This window comes from Scyliorhinus torazame, chromosome 16 (genome assembly GCF_047496885.1).
Source record: "Scyliorhinus torazame isolate Kashiwa2021f chromosome 16, sScyTor2.1, whole genome shotgun sequence".
Lineage (NCBI taxonomy): Eukaryota > Metazoa > Chordata > Chondrichthyes > Carcharhiniformes > Scyliorhinidae > Scyliorhinus > Scyliorhinus torazame.
The window spans coordinates 38,459,540-38,480,531 of NC_092722.1; the positions used below are offsets into that span (position 1 = coordinate 38,459,540).

At 46.8% G+C, this 20,992-nt stretch overlaps 1 protein-coding gene across 1 annotated transcript in view; it reads left to right on the forward strand.

Moving 5' to 3' along the window:
• Nucleotides 1-20,992, forward strand: part of szrd1 (SUZ RNA binding domain containing 1) — a 39,207-nt gene that overhangs the window by 514 nt on the left and 17,701 nt on the right. The window contains exons 2-3 of the mRNA XM_072478324.1: nt 5,791-5,840; nt 14,861-15,109. Of these exons, the coding sequence (XP_072334425.1) occupies nt 5,791-5,840; nt 14,861-15,109 (299 nt within the window). The remainder of the gene's footprint in view (nt 1-5,790; nt 5,841-14,860; nt 15,110-20,992) is intronic.

The following is a 20,992-nucleotide window of genomic DNA, read 5'->3' on the forward strand; positions in this document are numbered from 1 at the left end:
TTCCAGAGCGACAGAGGTAATATATCCACTACCAAGGCGAGGTGCAGTCTTTGCCAACTTTCTGAAGTGGACAGGCTGATCTCTCACTTCATTTCGGGGGGGATACTGTTGATGACTTTTCCAATGAAAATGATTGGAAGAGAAATAAGTGCCTCTGGATAAAGCATAGACTGCTTACATTGATTTCTTTCCAAATGTGCTTGCTAATGAGGCATTTTTTGGGTACACTCTTCCTACCGCAGGAACACCATTCTTGTTCCATTTGGCGTTTGAGCCCCTTATTTCAAAACAGTGGGCTTTGGGGTATTTTTAAAATTGGGGCATAGTGGAACAACCTGTGGAATTCACTTGATTAAAGTCCGCATTCTCGGTTCTCTGGATTCCAAACCAAATACCTCCCGCAAAGTTTATTTTACCCTTTCCCCTCTCAATATTATTTCCTGACGGCACGGTTTTTCAAATGGAACAATAATTGTGTTTCTGCAGTGGAAAGAGAGAACAGAAAAATGTCTTATTTGTAAGCACCTTTGTGGGGGAAAGTCAATGAAATCAGTCCCTGCTTCAACATCCCAAAAAATTAATTATTGTTGACACTGTCAAAATTCTACCCAGCAGCCTCCAGAAGATGTCAATATTTTAGATAAGTTGGGCACTGGTAGCCTAGAAATTGAACTTTTTATAATGCAGAATTTCCTATTTTGGAATAATTTGCACCCATTGTCAATAGTGATGTTGCACAAAGCTTATGACCCTTCTGATTTTCAAGTTTGGTTGAGTTTTTCAAAAAAACCTTGTCTAAGATCATAGAATAGAGTTCATAGAATCCCTACAATGCAAAAGGAAGTGTGGTGGTCACAATTATTTGAAGTTAGAAACTTGTCTGAGTGTCTTATTCTGTGTTGTAGTATTAAAATAAAAACTCAGCAGAATTATTTTCTAGTACAGGGCCCTCCTTGAGATCCCTCTCATCAGCCTGTGTTATTAGTCCAGCCGAGAGAATATTATGGAAGGTCCACTTAATGCTATCAGTGGCTGTGCTTTTTCTGAATTGAGAAGCCCAGATTAAGGTTGAAGGCTCATCGCGCAGAGAGGCTAGAAATAATAAAAAGGGAAAGAACGGGAGGTACAAAGTTCCAAGTTGTGAGACCCCCGAAAGAAAATATTTGGGCTAAATATGCCAGATTGTGTTCTAATGTGCAATGTCACATTGATTATTTATAAGTATTTTCTCACACATATTCATGAGTATTTTCTCACACATTTCCAGAGAGAGCAATAAAATTTGCCAAACACATTAGCTAGGGTGTGATGGCTGATCTTGTTCTCCGAACAGCGGTCGTGGTGTCCCAGTTACTAAGTCCGGTGCTAACAGGAGTATGTGTTCACCTTTGGTGATCTTGCCAGCAAGATCTCTGTAGAGCTGCCAGCTTTAAAATCAATACAGAGTCTGCTTGATTAAATGCACTCCCGAGATTGCTCCATATGGGTTTTAAAGTTGGCAGCTTTGCTGAGAATGGTACTGTAGAGGCTGCCAGCATGAGTATATGCTGCTTTTAAAATTATCCCCGTAGCTGGGGAGGAGAACCAATGTTTTATTTTGGAGGAATGTTTTTGATTTAGCGTCCGAGAGTTGATGGTGTTGCTGAGTGCGTTAGGAAGTGGAGTTGGATAATTAGCCATTGCTGCAAAGAATCCTGTCAGGAGCTAAGTTCTGTTGGCGTGGTGGATAGGCAAGGATGTGGCAAAGTGATCTACCTTATTTTCAACATTCTTGATTATCTGCTTGAGTGATCTGCTCAGTGTAGCAGATAATTGAGGTTCCACCATAGACATAACAAGGTCAATATAAAGCGAATATGGCACCATCATTTCCTACAAGTTGATTTAATATACAAGTTATCCAGTTATATTCCTATTTCTTGTACCGGAACGCAGAGCTCTATGTTACCTGGCCTCTGGCAGATTAAATAGTTTGATTTTCAGTTACACTGGAGAGTGCAATGTCTGTAGAAGATGGCAGCTGATTATAAAATAAAAAGTGAATGCTGGAAATATTCTGGACTGATTGACAACTATCAAGGTTGCACTTCTGAAACAGTAAATTCTCTTCTTTCCAGAGATGCTGATGAAATTAGTGATTCCAGTATTTTCTCTTTGTTTTGCGTTGCAGTTAGTACCTTTGCTTTTTTCATTTAGTAAGGTTCCAGATATCCCTACAAGCATTGAACGTTCAGTGTTCTCCAATCTGTCCAGGCATGTAATAATAATCTTTATTATTGTCACAAGTAGGCTTACATTAACACTCGCCACACTCTGGCATCTGTTCAGGTACACAGAGGGAGAATTTAGAATATCCAATTCACCTAACAAGCCCTTCTTTCGGGACTTGTGGGAGGAAACCCACGCAGACACGGGGAGATGTGCAGACTCCGCACAGACAGTGACCTGTGGGGGGTGGGAATTAAATTGGATGAATAGATGGTTAATCTACTTTTGGCGATGTTGGTTGAGGGAATGATGTTGGCCAGGATACCGACAGCTTGCTGCTCTTGGTTTTATACTTTCACTGAAGGACAGCATCTCAAACAGTGCAGCTTCTCCTTCACTGCTGCGTCAGCAAATCAGTACTAAGTATGCTCGAGTTCTGGAATGGGACTTGAACTTCCAAGCTTATGAATCTATGGCGAGTGCGCCAGTTGAACCAAGCTGGCACTAAAGAGCTGTTGACAGCAACGGAATTTGGCATGAAAGTTGTGACCAAATTATTTGAAAAACGCTTCAGCAGAAAAGGCGATCACATAAAAACTGTCTGTTTAGTCCACAAGGTTTGCCCTGATTAAAAACAGGAAATGCTGGAATACTCTGGCCTTGTAGTTTCTGTGGAGTTAATGTTTCAGGTCAATGATCTTTCATTACAACTGGCAAACTGTCAATTCTGATGAAAGGTCATCAGCTTGAAATATTTATTCTGTATCTGCGCAGATGCTGCCAGACTTGCTGAGTATTTATGGTTTTTATTTCTGATTTTTAGCATTCACATTATTGTGCCTACTTCTGCCCTGGTGTGTTTATTTTTCCATAGGGGCTACTCTTTGGGGCTTGGCAAGTTAATGAGACCTAGAGTGTGAACAGACCCCCCCCCCCAAAAAAAAAACTCACCTCTCAGGATAGTGAGGAAATCAAAGCATAGTAAGTTAAGCATGGCATTGCAGGATAAGTGGAGGTTGAGTATTGAGGGCATGTGACCTGCAAGAAATTGAATGTAGAGTAGAATTAACAGAAGAATGGATAAGGTTGCATGATGCATGGAAGAGACTGATAAAGAGGCCTGGTAAAATTGGGTTAATGGAAAGGAGAAAGTGAACATGGAGTGAAACTGTTTTTTCAATTTAATAATATAATAATTTTGTATGCAGGACATCGGCATCCCTGCAAAGCCAGCATTTATTACCCATTCCTGGTTGCTGTTGGGAAGGCGGTGTTGAATTGCTGCCTTGAGTGTCTTGCTGTGAGAGGAATTGAACATAAAAGTAAGAATGTTGTGCTTCAGTTATACAGGGCATTGGCGAGACAACTTGAATACTGTGTGTAGTTTTGGTCTCTTTATGCATTGGAAGCAGGTTCGAAGAGGTTTGCTAGATAATTAATAATAATAATCGCTTATTGTCACAAGTAGGCTTCAATGAAGTTACTGTGAAAAACCCCATGTCGCCTGTTTGGGGAGGCCGGTACAGAAACTGAACCCGCGCTGCTGGCATTGTTCTGCATTACAAGCCAGCTGTTTAGCCCACTGTGCTAAATCAGCCCCTTGTTGGAATGAGCGGGTTGTCTCCCAAGGATGGATAGAAAGGCTCGGCTTGATTCCATTAGAGTTTAGAAGGGTGAATGGTAACGTTAAGTATATAACAGCCTGACAATTGACAAGGTGGACGTGGAAAGGATGTTGCCCCTTGTGGGCAAGTCCAGAATTAGGGGGGGGGGGGACTGTTTTAAAATTAAGGGTCACCCTTAAAAGACTAGGATGAGGAGAAACCTTCAGCCACAGAGGGATGTGCAAGTTTGGAACTCCCTACCCTGCCTCGGAAGATGGAGGTTGATTGCTTTTTATTGGGCAAGGCAATCAAAGATTTTGGAGGGAGGTTGGGGGTGGTGGAGGAACGTTGATGGGTTTTGTGGAACTCTAAACACAAAACAGATCAGCCACAATCTTACTGAATGGCCTACTTGTCCTATTTTGTATGTTCCTACATCTTGCTTGACCATTTTAGAAAGCCGTTGAGTTGACTACATTGCTGTGGATCTGGAGTCACATATACTATAGGTTTGACCAGGTAAGAACAGCTGATCTCCTTCCCTAAAGGACATAATTGAATTATTGTTTATAGCAACCTCATTATTGATATTGGCTTTTGGGGGAATTGGACTCATACCTCCGGATCATTGGTCCAGTCCTCTGGAGTAGAAGTTCAGTAGCAAAAGTATGACAGTACTGTATCCTCTGCTACCAGACAGCTGTGAACACATGGCAAAAATAGCTTAAAAAGGTAAGAGGGGGTTATCCGTGTTGTGGGACTGCACCCAAGCAAGGGAAGGAAACTTAAAAGTTGCCAAAAGATTTGTACTGTATGATAGTGTTGATGCCTGGATATTACCAGGGACCTTCTTGACAGCAGGCTAGTTCAGGATAACTGGTTTTGGTTAGGACAGATTTGTCTGTTTTTATTCAAAACTCCAAATTTAATACTGTTTAATAGTTTAGCTTCAGCACAGATCAGACCCATGCAGTTTAAATATTAAACGTTAAAGGCACTATAGATTTGAAATCAAAGCTCTTTGGTGACTTGCAGCGCCCTTGCATGTAAAGAAACACTTTGATTCGCCTTTGAGCCTCTGGGATCTGAAGAGGGCAATGCATGTGCAGATATTGAGCAAGGGAAGAATTAGGCTTAACTTGGCAAACCCCAACTGAATAACTGGCGAGTGCAAAATAGCTGCTTAGTGGGATACAGATGGATTGTTGATGCATTAGTGAATTTGCTTCTAAATGGTTTACTGGCATCTGATATTTTAAACTTCAAAGTTACTTTTTTAGTGTCTTGCTGTGACTCTGCCATAATAATAAAATATATTTTTAGGGAACATATGCACTTTGCAGTGTTGCTGTGAGGCAGTAGTTACTGTACGTGCTGTATATGACCTAATTCTAAAGCTAAGCAAAGTGCAAATCCTACGCGTCCCACTCCACCTCACTTAGGAATCTGATTTTACATCACCTATCATTTTGCAATCCAAGTTTAAAAGTGGTATTGTGAATGCACTTCCAGCCAAATGCCTTTCTGGGATAGAAATTATTGTCCCCAAAAGGAAGCCTACAGCGTTTTGCCCATCCTAGTGATACAGCTAATGTTGCATCATCCTTGCCGCCCCAATACCTTTCATTTTCTATTTTAAAATGGCCATAAATCAAAAGGCAATGTGGCTTCTGTCACATCTGCCATACTTCTAAATCCCACTTTGCGAGGTTTCAGTTTCAATTAATACATAATTTGTGGTGCACTGAACTGGCATTTGCCTATTCTGTTTTTTTTCAATTTTATTTGGTGAAATTTATTTTGATTGCTTTCGCTCTGCCATCCTATTTACCAGACCACTTAATGTATTTGCAATCCAGTTAATCTACTTGGGTTGATCATTACCTTTGTGAGCAGCTCTGCATATGGCTTGAATATTGTTTCATTGAGAATCTATGTATGTACTTTTATGTGTTTGTTTGTTTTTCCTTTCTTACAGGAAATTGATCGACGACTGGAGGCAAAACTGAAGATCCAACAGAAAGAAAAGTAAGAACTAAAAATAGTTGGTTTATTGTCACCATGTCTGCATGGAACTCACCCCCACAACACAAAAAGATGTGCAGGGTAGGTGAATTGGCCATGCTAAATTGCCCCTTAATTGAGAAAAGAAAGAATTGGGTACTCTAAATTTTTTTAATTGTTTGTTTTTTGCTCTGCTTAATGACTCGATTGATAGGCATGCACCCCACTCTGTAGAATTGAAGGAAGTCCCTATTCCATACTGTCATATTAAATTCAGGAGTGAGAAATCACCATTTTAGCTTTTCAAAGTTCATCCCTCTAATATCCCAAATCTTCCATCACAGCCAGCTTGAATCCAAATGTGGCTTTGCCATGACGGCCTCCTCTAGAGAATTATTCCAGACCGTTATCCATCTTTTAATTAAAGTTGTTCTCCCTAAATGTTTTTTCATAATTTAGTCCTTGGGCTGTGCTCCCTAACTTTTGAAGTGCTGGGTTTGATTGTTTCCTTGTAACTGGCTGATCAGGGTTCGGGCGCCTGATCGCTTTCAATGACCTCTGTTGGAAATATTACATATGTACAGTGTGGAGAGGATAAGATCAGCTTGGCTGTGGTGGTCTTTACAACTGTGGTGGTCTTTATAACTGTCGACACTTGCGTCGCAAGGTGGATGTTGCCAATGGAATTGTAGCCCACATAGCAGAGAGGAGTGGAGACATTGGGGAAAGGAAAATGCTTCAGAAAGACTTATGATTTTCCAAAGGTGGTTTCCTGAAAGAACGTTCTGATTCTGGTATTTGCATACACTAATGGAAATGGAAAAGCCTTAGAATCCTAGAATCCCGACAGTGCAGAAGGAGGCATTCGGCCCATCGAGTCTGCACCAACCCTCCCAAGAATTGGACAATCCAGGAATTAGAATTGATGCTTATTAGGAGGGAAGACAAATTGGAGTTGCCAATGACCACATAAGGTAGCTCCCAACTCCAGGACTGTGTTGTAATGTGAGCAAGAGTTTAGAAGGCACAGCTGACTTTAGGTGAAGCTGGAGCAATTTGACTAACTTTAGCCCTCCAATTACACTTAAAATGCTCCCAATTTTTTTGTGTTGTTTGTCACAGATTTTGGAAGGAACATAACCTTTTTTATCTTTTTTCTAATATCAAGACATTTAAATGATAGTTGATAAACTAAACTTAGAGCAACTAAAACTGAGAGTCTAAGGGGATTACACTAAGGAAGAGAGAGAGGAGACACACTGAAGGGCTGCAAGACAGCTAATGTTTCTATTTTCAAAAAAGGAAGATAAAACAAATCCAGGGACTTAGATCACTTATAGAGTCATGGAAGTTTACAGTACAAAAAGAGACCTTATGGCCCATCGATAAAAGAATGGGGAATTAATTCAAAGGCTAGGCCAGCATTTATTGCCCATCCCTAATTTCCTTTGATAAGGTGGTGGGCTGCCGTCATGAACCACTGCAGTCTGTGTAGGTACATCCACGGTGCTGTTAGGGAGAGTTCCAGGATTATTTTTTTAAAATTTAGAGTACCCAATTAATTTTTTCCAATTAATTAGTGTGGCCAATCCACCTAACCTGCACATCTTTGGGTTGTGGGGGCGAAACCCATGCAAACATGGGGAGAATGTGTAAACTCCACACGGACAGTGACCCAGAGCCGGGATCGAACCTGGGACCTCGGCGCCATGAGGCAGCAGGGCTAACCCACTGCGCCACTGTGCTGCCGAGTTCCAGGATTTTGACCCAGCCACAGTGTAGGAAGCACGACAAATTTCCAAGTCAGGATGGTGAGTGGCTTGGAGGTGAACTTGTAGGTGGTATTCCCATGAATTTGCTGCCCTTGTCCTTCTAGATGGTAGTGTTTGGAAGGAAGGAGCCTTGGTGTGTTGCTGTAGTGAATCTTGTAGATGGTACACATTGCTGCTACGGTGGGTCAGTGGTGCAAGGTGTGGATGGGATGCCAATCAGGTAGGCTGCTTTGTGTCAATCTTCTTGTGGTGTTGTAGCTGCACTCATTGAGGCAAGTGGAGAGTATTCTGTCACATTCATGACTTGTGCCTTGTAGATGGTGGTGGGACTTTGGTGAGTTGAGAGGTAAGTTTCTCACCGCAGGATTCCTGGCCTTTGATCTGCTCTTGTAGCCAGAGTATTTATATGGCTAGTCCAGTTCAGTTAGGTCAATGGGAATCCCCAGGGTATTGATAATGGGGGACTTGGCAATGGTAATGCCATTGAATGTCAAGGTGCAATGGTTTGATTCTCTCTTGTTGGAGATGGTCATTGCCTGGCACTTGTGTGACATGAATGTTGTTTGCCACTTGTCAACCCAAGGCTGGATATTGTCCAGGTAAAGGCAGGTTCAATTGAAGCTTTTAAGAAAGAATTGTGATTTTCTAAAAATAAATTTGTAGGACCCTACAGGGAAAAGGCGGGGAGTTGGACTAGCTGAGTTGCACTTGGAGAGTTGGCACAGACACACTGGACTGAATGATCTCCAACTATTTTGATCATAAATAACCAAGTAAACTAAATCAAATAAGCTGAGGGACAAATTAAAGGGACAGTCCCTTAAAGGGAAACTGCTTTAAAGAAAGAGCAAATCACAAATGAGACTTAAAACACCAAACCAATATGTGATTAGAGTGGCCAATAAAGCACCCCAATGGGCACGTAGGGTCTCAACGTTGCCAGTAGACACTGCATGCTCCCTTTCCAGGGACACCCGACCGTGATTGTCTCCACGGCAGAGGGGCAGACAGTCAGGTCAGAACACCCCTTTGATTGCCCATTGCCTGTACCTGTTGATGACCAGTTTGGTCAGGCCCTGGAGCAGGTGCGCAAGGAGGTGGTCCTCTTTCCCTACCCCTCTCTGCACCAGGTACCCGTAGTTCAGGAGCGTGGTGTTGAAGTGTAAACAAAACTTCAAAAAGTTTTTTATTTTAAGTAACTGAAAAGGGGGTGCAGTCTAAAACAACTACATAGGCACGATGCACAGAATCCACAAGGCCGCAAAATGGGCTGGCATCTTGGGAGTCCGTGAACCAATGCACTGTGCTGTAACCATCCTATGATTTTCTTTTATATCATTAGTTTGTGGATTATTGATCTGAAATGTGGCAGCAAGGGCGACACGGTGACGCAGAGTTAGCTCTGCTGCCTCCGGCGCTGAGGTCCTGGGTTCGATCCTGGCCCCGGCTCACTGTCTGTGTGGAGTTTACACATTCTCCCCGTGTCTGCGTGGGTTTCACCCCCACAACCCAAAGATGTACAGGTTAGATGGATTGGCCACGCTAAATTGCCCCTTAATTGGGGGAAAAAATGAAATGCGACAGCAGTGGGAATGGTGTGAGGAAAATCAGACCAAGTTGGTGCTTTTTAATCATTTATCTCATGGTTCCTGCTGGAATGTGTGGACCAACATTAATGATGAGATTACGCTCAGGTGAAATGTTTCTTCCAGTTATGGCTTTTGATACTTGCAGGTGAAGAATGATTGCCTGAGCTTGGTTGCTGCAACCCAGCATTTGTCACCACCTTTGAAGGAAGGGGGTGGAAATTGTATGGAAAAATGTTCTTCAATTTGACTAATTCATGGGCAAGGTTGAGGAAAACAGGCATCTTTATTTTTCCCAATCTGGAAGTTAGGGAGTGTTGTAGAGGCAGCAATGTTGTCTTCCATTATCTGGACCAACATCTACAATCAATACAACCAAAAAACGATTAATAAGGCACTTATCACAGTTACTGGGGGGGGGGGGGGGGTGGTGGTTCCTGCAGACAAATTGGCTGCTGTTTTTACCCAATGTCTACAAAAGTCATTGTGTAAAATAATTTGAAAGGTCTGAGGTGATGAAACACTGCGTAAGTGCAGATATTATTTGAGGGGTATGCTGATGTATCGTGTAACAGACCATGGACCTTGTGGTGCAAGGTATATTGTAGACTTGGTATCTAGCAGCACACGTATAAATTAGGTTAGAAGAATCACTTTTTTGAAGTAATATTGCAGCCAGTGACATGGGGAGGTAGTAACGCTTGCATCTTTACAATGCCTTGTAAACATTCTCTGGTAGAATGTGAAAGTGCATGGGAAAACAGGAACAGTTTGTATTGGCAATAGTTGACAGCGGTAAGAGAGCTTCTGACTTCAGAACAATCATGAGAACGGGGGAATTTCTCTGTTTCAGAGATCAAAAAACTTGCTGGGGATTTCTAATCCTGTTCGTTATCCAACGATCTGCCCCACATCTGCTTTGAATTTTTTTTTGAAAGTATTTGTATTCAACAAATTTTCAACAATTTTAGAATACAAAACAACCTAACCCAAACCCCCATCCCTTCCGAACAGTCAATGCTTTTTTCCCCCTTTTTAAAAATTAATTTAGAGTACCCAATTCATTTTTTCCAATTAAGGGTCAATTTAGAGTGGCCAATCCACCTACCCTGCACATCTTTGGGTTGTGGGGGCGAAACCCACGCAGACACGGGGAGAATGTGCAAACTCCACACGGACAGTGACCCAGTGCCAGGATCGAATCTGGGACCTCGGTGCCGTGAGGCAGCAGGGCTAACCCACTGCGCCACCGTGCTGCCCCAACAGTCAATGCTAACCAACTCCTGAAAATGCATGATGAGCAAATCCCCAACAATTGTAGAAACCATCACTCGCCCCCCTCAGAGCAAATTTCGCCTTTCCCAGGGTCAGAAACTCCAGCAGTTCCCCCTGTCATGCCGAGGCACAGAGTGGCGAAGCTGACCTCCACCCCGCCTACGAGCATTCAGCGAGGCAAAGGCAAAATCATCTGCCCCCGCACCGGCCTGCAGCAGGGCCAATCTGACACCCCGAATATGGCTTCCAGGGGACCGGGCTCTGCGTCCACATGTAAAACCCCCGAAATGGTGCTGAACACCGTCCTCCAAAACCTTTCCAGCTTCAGGCAGGACAAAACCCTATGTACGTGATTCGCAGGGCCCCTCCCAACATCACTCACAGGCATCCTCAACCCCTTCAAACAGCCAGCTCAGCCTAGACTTTGTAAGGTGCGCCCTTTGTAAGGTACACTACCTTCAGCTGTATCAGCCTCGCGCACAAAGTTGAGGCATTTGCCCTCCGCAGCACCACTCCCAACTCTTCCTCCCACTTCACCTTAACCGCATCATGGACACCCCATCCTCCTCCAAAATCCTACCATAAATCGTCGAGACAACTCCCTCTGATAGCACCGCCTCCAGCAACGAGGAGGCAGGCGCTATTGGGAAGTTCGGGAACACCTTCGCAAAGTCCCATACCTGCATATATCTAAAGATTTTGCAGCATCAGCCCAAACATCTCACCTAACTCTTCCATACTCGCAAATCGCCCTCCCAGAAACAAATCCTTAATTTCCTTAACCCCCTCTCGTTCCGATCGCGGTAAAACATTAATCTTTACTGCCTGTACCCGGCCCGCCAACAACAGAGGGAGATTGCCCCACCTCAGCAAATCAGCCTTCACCCTCCCCACCAAGCTAGTGAAATTAAACCTCCGAAGCCCTATCCAATCCTGGGCCACTTACACCCCAACCTACCTAAAATGAGACACTGGCAGGTGAAATGGCAGCCTCTCCTGGAGGGGAGATCACAAAATACTCACTTTTCCCTAAATTCAATTTGGATCCTGAAAATGTCCCAAATCTCTGGAGCAACCTAATTATACACTTCACCGAATAACACAGCTCCGAAATATACAGCAACAAGTTGTCTGCATATAAGGACACCCTCTGTTCTCTTCTCTTCACCCCCCCCCCCCCCCTCCCCCCAACTATCCGTTCCACAACCCCAAGCTCCTCAGCTCAATAACCAAGGGTTTTATAGCCAATCCAAATAGAAGGGGGGACATGGGGCACCCTGCCTCGTACTCCGGGAATGCAAAATACCCTGCGTTCATACTGTTTGTGCACACGCTCACCATCGGCTCCTTATATAGTAGCTGCACCCACACCACAAACTTCTGCCCAATCCCAAATTTCTCCAATACTGCCATCAAATAACTCCACTGCACCCGATTGAACACCTTCTCCACATCCAGCAACGGCACCACCTTCGTCTCCGTCCCTTCTGCCGTAGAAAGCACCACGTTCAACAACCTCCTCCCATTCGAGGACGACTGTCTTCCCTTTACGAACCCTGTCTGATGCTCCTCAATCATCTTTGGGAGGCACCCTTGCAACCTTAAACGCAACACCTTTGCCAATATCTTGGCGTCTACATTCTGCAGTGATAAGGGCCTATACGACCCACACTACACCGGATCCTTGTCCTTTCGCACGAGCGAGATGGAGGCCTGCCCCATTGTTTGCGGCAAGGCACCCCTAACCATCGCGCCCTCAACCATTCCCACCATCAGAGGCGCCAGCCTATCCTTAAATATTTTATAAAATTTGACCGGAAACCTGTCGGGTCCTGCCGCCTTCCTTGCCTGCGTCCTCCCATTCACCTCCTTCAACCCTGCCCTCTCCCCCAACCGTGGACACTCTAGCCCACCCAAAAACTCCCTCATCTCCTGCTCCTCCTCCGGTGACTCCGACTTACACGGGTCCCTATAGAACTCCTCAAGCACCTTATTAATCTGTTTCAGAGCCACCACTATCTTAGCCATCTTGTCCTGCACCCCAATTATCTCCCTCACCTCGGCCTCTCTATGGAATTGATCTGCTAACATACGCCCTGCTTCTCCCCATACTCGTAGTCAGCCCCCCTCGCCCCTCTCAGCTGCCGCACAGCTTTCCCTGTGTACAATAGATCAAATCTCGCCCGCAACTCCAGGATCCCGCAAGCCTCCCATCCACCTCCAAAATCTCAGTCGTTGGTGTTCCTGCCTCTCCTCCCCGTCCACCTTAGCCTTAATCAAGATCACCTCCCCCTCACCATTGTTCAGAGCCTCCCAGATCACCTATCGTGAGACCTCCGTCGTGCAATTAAACCCCACCCACATATTCCTCAATCACCTCCCTATCTTGTCACAGAAGCTCCAATCTGCCAGTGACCCCACATCCACTGGATAAAAGCAAATTGTTGCGGATGCTGGAATCTGAAACCAAAAGAGAAAATGCTGGAAAATCTCAGCAGGTCTGGCAGCATCTGTAGGGAGAGATAAGAGCTAACATTTCGAGTCCATCTGAAACCTCACCCTCTTGCCCACCAAGATCGCGCCGCCCCCGAGTCCTACTCTCGAACCCCGAATGAAACACCTGATTCCCTCAACTGTCCTTAAGCCTGATCCTTCACCCTCAAGTGGGTCTCCTGCAGCATCACCGCATCAGCTTTTAAACACAAGTGCATGAAAACACTCACTCTCTTCACCGGTCCCCCAACCCCCTCAGGTTCTATGTCACTATTCTGATCGGGGTTCTCGCCCTTCCCGCCATCACCTGCCCATCCAGGCAGGCCCTCCCCATCCGTTTGTCACCGTCGACACCCCCTCCCAGCATCCCCCATCCAGTTTCTCTTGAAAGCACCTCACCCAGTATCAATCCCCCCCCCCCTCCCCCCAACCATTCACACCTCCCAGGTTCAACGACCACACACACGCACACACACACACACACTCCCATTCACTAGCCAACCTACGTTTGCCAGTGTGGTGACCCCTGCAAGAACAATACAGAAATGCACCCATAAGTAAAAAATGAAAACTAAAGCCCAAAATACATGTACACAAACCCTCATCACCACCTTTACCGTTGCAATTGCCTCCTCCACCCACTCTTTCATCGCAGTCATCATCTCCCTCCGAAGCACCTCCATATGCTTGGCAAACAGCCTCTCGAACTCCACCAACATCACCATGGTCAGAATTTCCACCGTGAGAGGGCAGCACAGCGGCACAGTGGTTAGCACTGCTGCCTCACGGCGCCGAGGTCCCAGGTTCGATCCCGGCTCTGGGTCACTCTCCGTGTGAAGTTTGCACATTCTCCCCGTCTTTCCGTGGGTATTGCCTCCACGACCCAAAGATATGTAGGGTAGGTGGATTGTCCATGCTATATTGCCCCTTAATTGGAAAAATTAATTGGGTACTCTAAATTTATTTTTTAAAAATAGTTTCCACCACGAGGGGAGCGGCCCCACCCGTCGACATTGCCCCCGCCATCTTTCTTCCTGCAGGACTCTCAGCCTCACTCGACAGCGGACTTTCACTCACCCACCCCCTTCCTTCTTTCCGGGTCTTCAACATTTCTCAGCCTCCTTGTGACTTCCCGTACCAACTCATTCACAAACTACCCCTGAAACCGAGCATAAAAGTCCAAAAACCAGATCTCTAGCAGGAGCCACCTAATGTGTGACCTTTATCTACATGTTGCCACCACAAGTCCCAGATCTGCTATGAATGAGTGCTTTTCAAGCTCGTCTGTTCAGAGGAAAGCTTTCCGCCAAATGACTGCTGCCGACAATTGAGATAATTACTTTAGATCACATGGTTTTGGGTGGGGAGTGTATTTACTAAGATTCACAAGCCGTCGCAGTTTTATGGAACAGTCTGCATGGAGAAAAGCATTGTTCCCTGTCCGTCATTGATTGTAACAGTAAAAATTAACAAATGCCAGCATCAACGTTCAAGGTGCATTAAATGTGGTCTGGAAGCTGCCATTTCACTTCGACTTTGGGAAGTCACAACAGAAAGAATACTAGACGGCTGGCTCAGCGTAGACCTTCTGAATCTGTGCCTCAAGTGAGCTGTTGAAGAGGCCTGCCTATTTTGTTATAGCAGTTTAAAAAAGAAATCAGTCCCCTTCTTTGTCAGCCTAGCCTGCCAAGAAGGGTGCCACACGCTTGCGAAAAGCCAGCAGTGCATTCCGCCATCTCTTCACGACTCTGCGTTACCGTTCCCATTTTTCCTCAGCCCATTTTTGTTCAAGTTCTGCCATAATCCCTTCCTGATCAGGTGTCCAGTTGGATGCTGTCTCATGATTTCATGTTTGACACTGCATTTGGGGAGAATGGCATTCCAGAAAGTCTGTCATAATGTTTTTGTATTTAAACAGGAAATCAAAGCTGCCGCCTAAAGTTCCCATCGTCATTCAGGATGATCTCCATCCAACACCCTGCACCCCACAGATTCGCATTTTGAAAAGACCGACGAGTAACGGAGTGGTCAGCACACCGAACTCTGCGACAAGACCACCTCCACAAGTCAAGTCACTGGCCCAGAGAGAGGCAGAATACGCAGAAGCACGGAAACGTATCCTGGGGAGTGCAAGTCCTGAAGAAGAAGATAAAACTAATACAGAAAGGTAAATGACAGGACAAAGGATTCAACTACCATCGTTATATTATGTTCCTTTACAGTAACTGACTCCAGTTGAGAGTAGCAGTCATTCATTGGGTATGGGTTTACCAATTTCGCACTCAACTGTACCTACTGTAATTGATTCAGTGGCAATTGTTGGTGATAGGATATCTCATTTACACCTCCTCCAGACCACCTCTTTTTATTTTCCATTTATTGTCCCATTATCATCTCTTAGTTTGCACCATCATCTCTTTTGACAATTAATATCTTCTGCTTTCCACTCCATATCAATTTTTTTCTCCCTGCCCTTGTACTTAAAAGCAGTTACAACTCTTGATATTTTCCAGTTCTCTTTGAAAAATTTTTTTAAGAGTACCCAATTTTTTTCCAATTGAGGGGCAATTTTGCATGGCCAGTTTACCTACCCTGCACATCATTTTGGGTTGTGGGGGTGAGACCCACACAGACATGGGGATAATGTGCGAACTCCGCACAGACAGTGACCTGAGGCCGGGATTGAACCCGGGTCCTCGGTGCCATGAGGCAGCAGTGCTAACCACTGTGCCACTATGCTCACCGTTTCCAGTTCTGAGGGAAGGTTGAGGCTTTAACTCAATCTTGTGCTCGCCCATGCACTGTCCACAGATGCTACCTGATCCAGAGTTGTTCCCAATATTTTATTTTCCAAAATGTTTTTATTAAGGCTATCCTGGAAGAAATGCCATCTCCGGGCAAACCCCTCCACAGACCATCTCAAGGCAAACTTGATTTTTTTCCACCTAAAGAATTCCGCGAGGTCGCTCACCCACTCCCCCGGGTTCGGCATCCCTCCATCCCAACAAGATCTGTCTGCGGCCTGCCAAAGAGGCTAAGGCCAAAATGCGGTGCCTCTCTCCCTCTGGACTTCCAACACACCAGAAATTGCTACTTCTGGACTCTGGACCATCTTCATCTTCAATACCTCCGACATCACCTCAGCGAATCCCCAGCAGAATCCCTCCAGCTTCGGACAGGCCCAAAACATGTGGACATGGTTCGTGCCCCCCCCCGGTGCACCGCCCACACCTATCCTCCACTCCCTCAAAAAACTCATTCTGGCCACCATCATATGCACCTCATGAACTACTTTAAATTGAATGAAGCTAAGCCTAGCACAGAGGATGCACTCGCCCTCCTCAGAGACCCCTCCCATAACCCAGCCTCCAGCACCTTGCCCAGCTCTTCCTCCCACTTCCGCTTAATGTCTTCTATTGGGGCGCCCTCCCAGTCCTTTAATTCTTTGTAAATCTGCCACCCTGCCCTCACCAACCCCTATTTTCGACACTACCTTGTCCTGCAACCCCAGGGGCGGCAGCTCAGGACACTTGTTTCCTCACATAGTTTCCTCACATAATTACCGGAACCCATTCCTGCTGGGCAGTTCATACTCCCCTAACAACCCCTCCAAGCTTGAAAAGATGTCTCACCCAAACCGCTCAATTCCCACCCGCCAAATAAACAGCCTCGAGTGGGAGCTGCCAAATGCGCGACCACTCACACCATGGCCACCACTGGAACGTTCCCAATATTTTCTGTTCTTATTTCAGATTTCCAGTTTCTGCAGTGCCTTTCTTTTGTATTGTTAGCTAATCCATTGTCTTGCCTCATACTTCGTATATAAGGAGCAAGCGGATAACTAGAGAAAGGATTGGCCCACTCAAAGACAAAAGAGGGAATTTATGCGTGGAGTCAGAGGAAATGGGTGGGATTCTTAATGAGTACTTTGCATTGGTATTCACCAAGGAGAGGGACATGACGGATGTTGAGGCTAGGGATGGATGTTTAAATACTCGAGGTCAAGTCGGCATAAGGAAGGGGGAAGTTTTGGGTATTCTATTAAAAAATGTTTTTTAAATTTATTAAAGTTTTCACAAAATATCAACAACAAAATGTAAAAGGAACCCAATAGAATGAAATACAAAACAAAACAACCCTGTGCCCCTCCACCCCCATACATAAATAATATATTAACACCCGCCGAAACACATAGCAAATATATACACCCCTTCAGATCCGCCAGTATAGACAAACAAAAATAAATAAATATAAAATTAAATAAATAAAATAGAACCCCCCCCCGGGTTGCTGCTGCTGCTGACCATTGTCTACCGTTCTGCCAAGAAGTCCAAAAACGGTTCCCACCGCCTGAAGAACCCTTGCACCGATCCCCTTAAGGCAAATTTCACCCTCTCCAATTTAATAAACCCCGCCATATCGTTGATCCAGGATTCCACACCTGGGGGCCTCGCATCCTTCCACTGAAGAAGAATCCTTCGCCGGGCTACCAGAGACGCAAAGGCCAGAATACCGGCCTCTTTCGCCTCCTGCACTCCCGGCTCCTCCGCAACCCCAAATATTGCGAGCCCCTAGCCCGGTTTGACCCTGGATCCCATCACCCTCGACACCGTCCTCGCTACGCCCTTCCAAAATTCCTCCAGCGCTGGGCATGCACTTTAGCCGCAGCAGGCCTCCTACACGTCCTAGACGTGCCGGTTCCAAAACCGTGTTAAAGTCGTGTCCCCCCCCCCCCCATTATCAGGCCCCCCACTTCCAAGTCTGGGATCTGACCCAACATGCGCCGCATAAAACCTGCATCGTCCCAGTTCGGGGCGTACACGTTGACCAGCATCACCCTTTCCCCTTGCAGCTTACCATTACGTACCTGCTGCCATTGTCTGTCACAATGCTCGACGCCTCGAATGACACCCTCCCACCAAGATCGCCACCCCCTGATTTTTGGCATCCAGCCCCGAATGAAACACCTGGCCTACCCACCCCTTCCTTAATCTTACCTGGTCTGCCACCTTCAGGTGTGTCTCCTGGAGCATGACAACATCCGCCTTCAGCCCCTTCAGGTGTGCGAACACCCAGGCCCGCTTAACCTGCCCGTTCAGTGCCCTTGCGTTCCAGGTTAACATGCCGGATCAGGGGGTTACCCGTCCCCCTCCCCCGCCGACTAGCCATAACCCCTCCTTGGCAGCCACTTGCCCGCACCCCACGCCCGAGGCAGACCCCCGTCCCGACCCCCTCTACTCGCTCCAGCTCCCCCTTGACCATACCAGCAGCCCTCTCCTTCGACTCCTCCCATTGTGGGACTTCCCCTCCCCCTCTATTACCCACCAGCAGGCTCTCCGCCTCCCCCTTCCACCCCAAGCGTGGGAAAAGCTTTCCACCTGCCTGGCCCCGCCTCCTCCGTCGCAGCTCCTTTTACTGGCCCAGTCCCCTCATCCCCGACTCGGCCTCGCCCTCCCCGCGGGGCCCCATCCCCCCCCCTCCCGGCCATCCACCCGCTATTCCGTTTACTTGCCCCCCCTCCAAGAGCCCACCCGATAGACCCGACCAAAACAGTGCCCAACCCACCCTAACCACCCACACTGAACCAAAACTAAACAAGAACAAAGAACCCCCCCTCAAAATGTATCACAACAAAAGCAACCCCCGACCGTCCCCACTCCCGACCCCCCCATCCCGACCCTCAGTTTATGTCCAGCGTCTCGGCCTGAACAAAGGCCCACGCCTCCTCCGGGGACTCAAAATAATGTTGCCGGTCCTTGTAGGTGACCCACAGACGCGACGGCTGCAGCATGCCAAATTTCACCCCCTTCCTGTGCAGCACCGCCTTCGCCCGGTTGGACCTGGCCCTCTTCTTCGCCACCTCCGCGCTCCAGTCCTGATATACTCAAACATCCGCATTCTTCCACCTGCTGCTCCTCTCTTTCTTGACCCACCTGAGTACGCACTCCCGATCAGGGAACCGATGAAACCGCACCAGCACCGCCTGTGGCGGCTCATTAGCCTTGGGCCTCCTCGCCAGCACTCTATGGGCCTCTTCCAGCTCCAGGGGTTCCTGGAAGGACCCCGCTCCCATCAGCGAGTTTAACATGGTGACCACATAGGCCCCCACGTCCGGCGCCTCCGGGAGGCCCAGGATCCGCAGATTCTTCCTCCTCGACCGATTCTCCATCTCCTCGAACCGTTCCTGCCATTGCTTGTGGAGCGCCTCGTGCTCCTCCACCTTTACCGCTAGGCCCAAGATCTCGTCCTCGTTATCTGAGATCTTTTGTCGGACCTCGCGAATCGCCACCCCCTGGGCCGTCTGGGTCTCCAGCAGCTTATCAATAGAAGCGTTCATCGGCTCCTGCATGGTCGCTTTGAACTCCCTGAAGCAGCGCTGGATAATCTCCTACTGCTCCTGCGCCCACTGCATCCATGCAGCCTGGTCCCCGCCCACCGCCATCTTGCTCTTCTTCCCTTGCACTTTCTTTGGCTTCACCACCACTTTTTTAGTCGCCCCGCTCCTGGTCCAAGCCAGACACTGTCAGGGGAATGTTGCAGTCTTCTTCCCACACCGGGCAGTGTCGGAAAAATGCCATTGGAGGCCCTGAAAAGAGCCCAAAAGTCCATTCCAAGCGGGAGCTGCCGAACGTGCGACTTAGCTCTGCATAGCTGCAACCGGTAGTCCAGTTTTGGGTCTTTCAAAAGGCATTAAGGTGGACAAGTCCCCAGGTCCGGATGGGATCTAGCCCAGGTTACTGAGGGAAGCGAGGGACGAAATAGCTGGGGCCTTAACAGATATCTTTGCAGCATCCTTGAGCACGGGTGAGGTCCCGGAGGACTGAAGAATTGCTAATGTTGCCCCTTTGTTTAAGAAGGGTAGCAGGGATAATCCAGGGAATTATAGACCTGTGAGCTTGACGTCAGTGGTAGGCAAACTGTTGGAGAAGATACTGAGGGATAGGATCTATTCACATTTGGAAGACAATAGACTTATCAGTGATAGACAGCATGGTTTTGCCCAGGGAAGGTCATGTCTTACAAACCTAATAGAATTCTTTGTGGAAGTGACAAAGTTAATTGATGAGGGAAGGGCTGTAGATGTCATGTACATGGACTTCAGTAAGGCGTTTGATAAAGTTTCCCGTGGCAGGTTGATAGAAAAAGTGAAGACGTATGGGGTTCAGGGTGTACTAGCTAGATGGATAAAGAACTGGCTGGGCAACAGGAGACAGAGAGTAATGGTGGAAGGGAATGTCTCAAAATAGAGAAAGGTGACTAGTGGTGTTCCACAGGGATCCGTGCTCGGACCACTGTTGTTTGTGATATACATAAATGGTATAGGTGGTCTGATTAGCAAGTTTGCAGATGATACTAAGATTGGTGGAGTTGCGGATAGCGAGGAGGACTGTCAGAGAATACAGCAAAATATAGATAGATTGGAGAGTTGGGCAGAGAAATGGCAGATGGAGTTCAATCCAGGCAAATGCAAGGTGATGCATTTTGGAAGATTTTGTCAAGAGCGGACTGTACGGTCAATGGAAGAGTCCTGGGGAAAATTGATGTTCAGAGAGATCTGGGAGTTCAGGTCCATTGTACCCTGAAGGTGGCAACGCAGGTCGATAGAGTGGTCAAGAAGACATACAGCATGCTTGCCTTCATCGGACGGGGTATTGAGTACAAGAGTCGGCAGGTCATGTTACAGCTGCATAGGACTTTGGTTAGGCCACATTTGGAATACTGCGTGCAGTTCTGGTTGCCACATTACCAGAAGGATGTGGATGCTTTAGAGAGGGTGCAGAGGAGGTTCACCAGGATGTTGCCTGGTATGGAGAGTGCTAGCTATGAAGAAAGGTTGAGTAGATTAGGATTGTTTTCGTTGGAAAGACGGAGGTTGAGGGGGGACCTGATTGAGGTCTACAAACTTATGAGAGGTATGGACAGGGTGGATAGCAACAAGCTTTTTCCAAGAGTGGGGGTGTCAATTACAAGGGGTCATGATTTCAAGGTGAGAGGGGGAAAGTTTAAGGGAGATGTGCGTGGAAAGTTTTTTACGCAGAGAGTGGTGGGT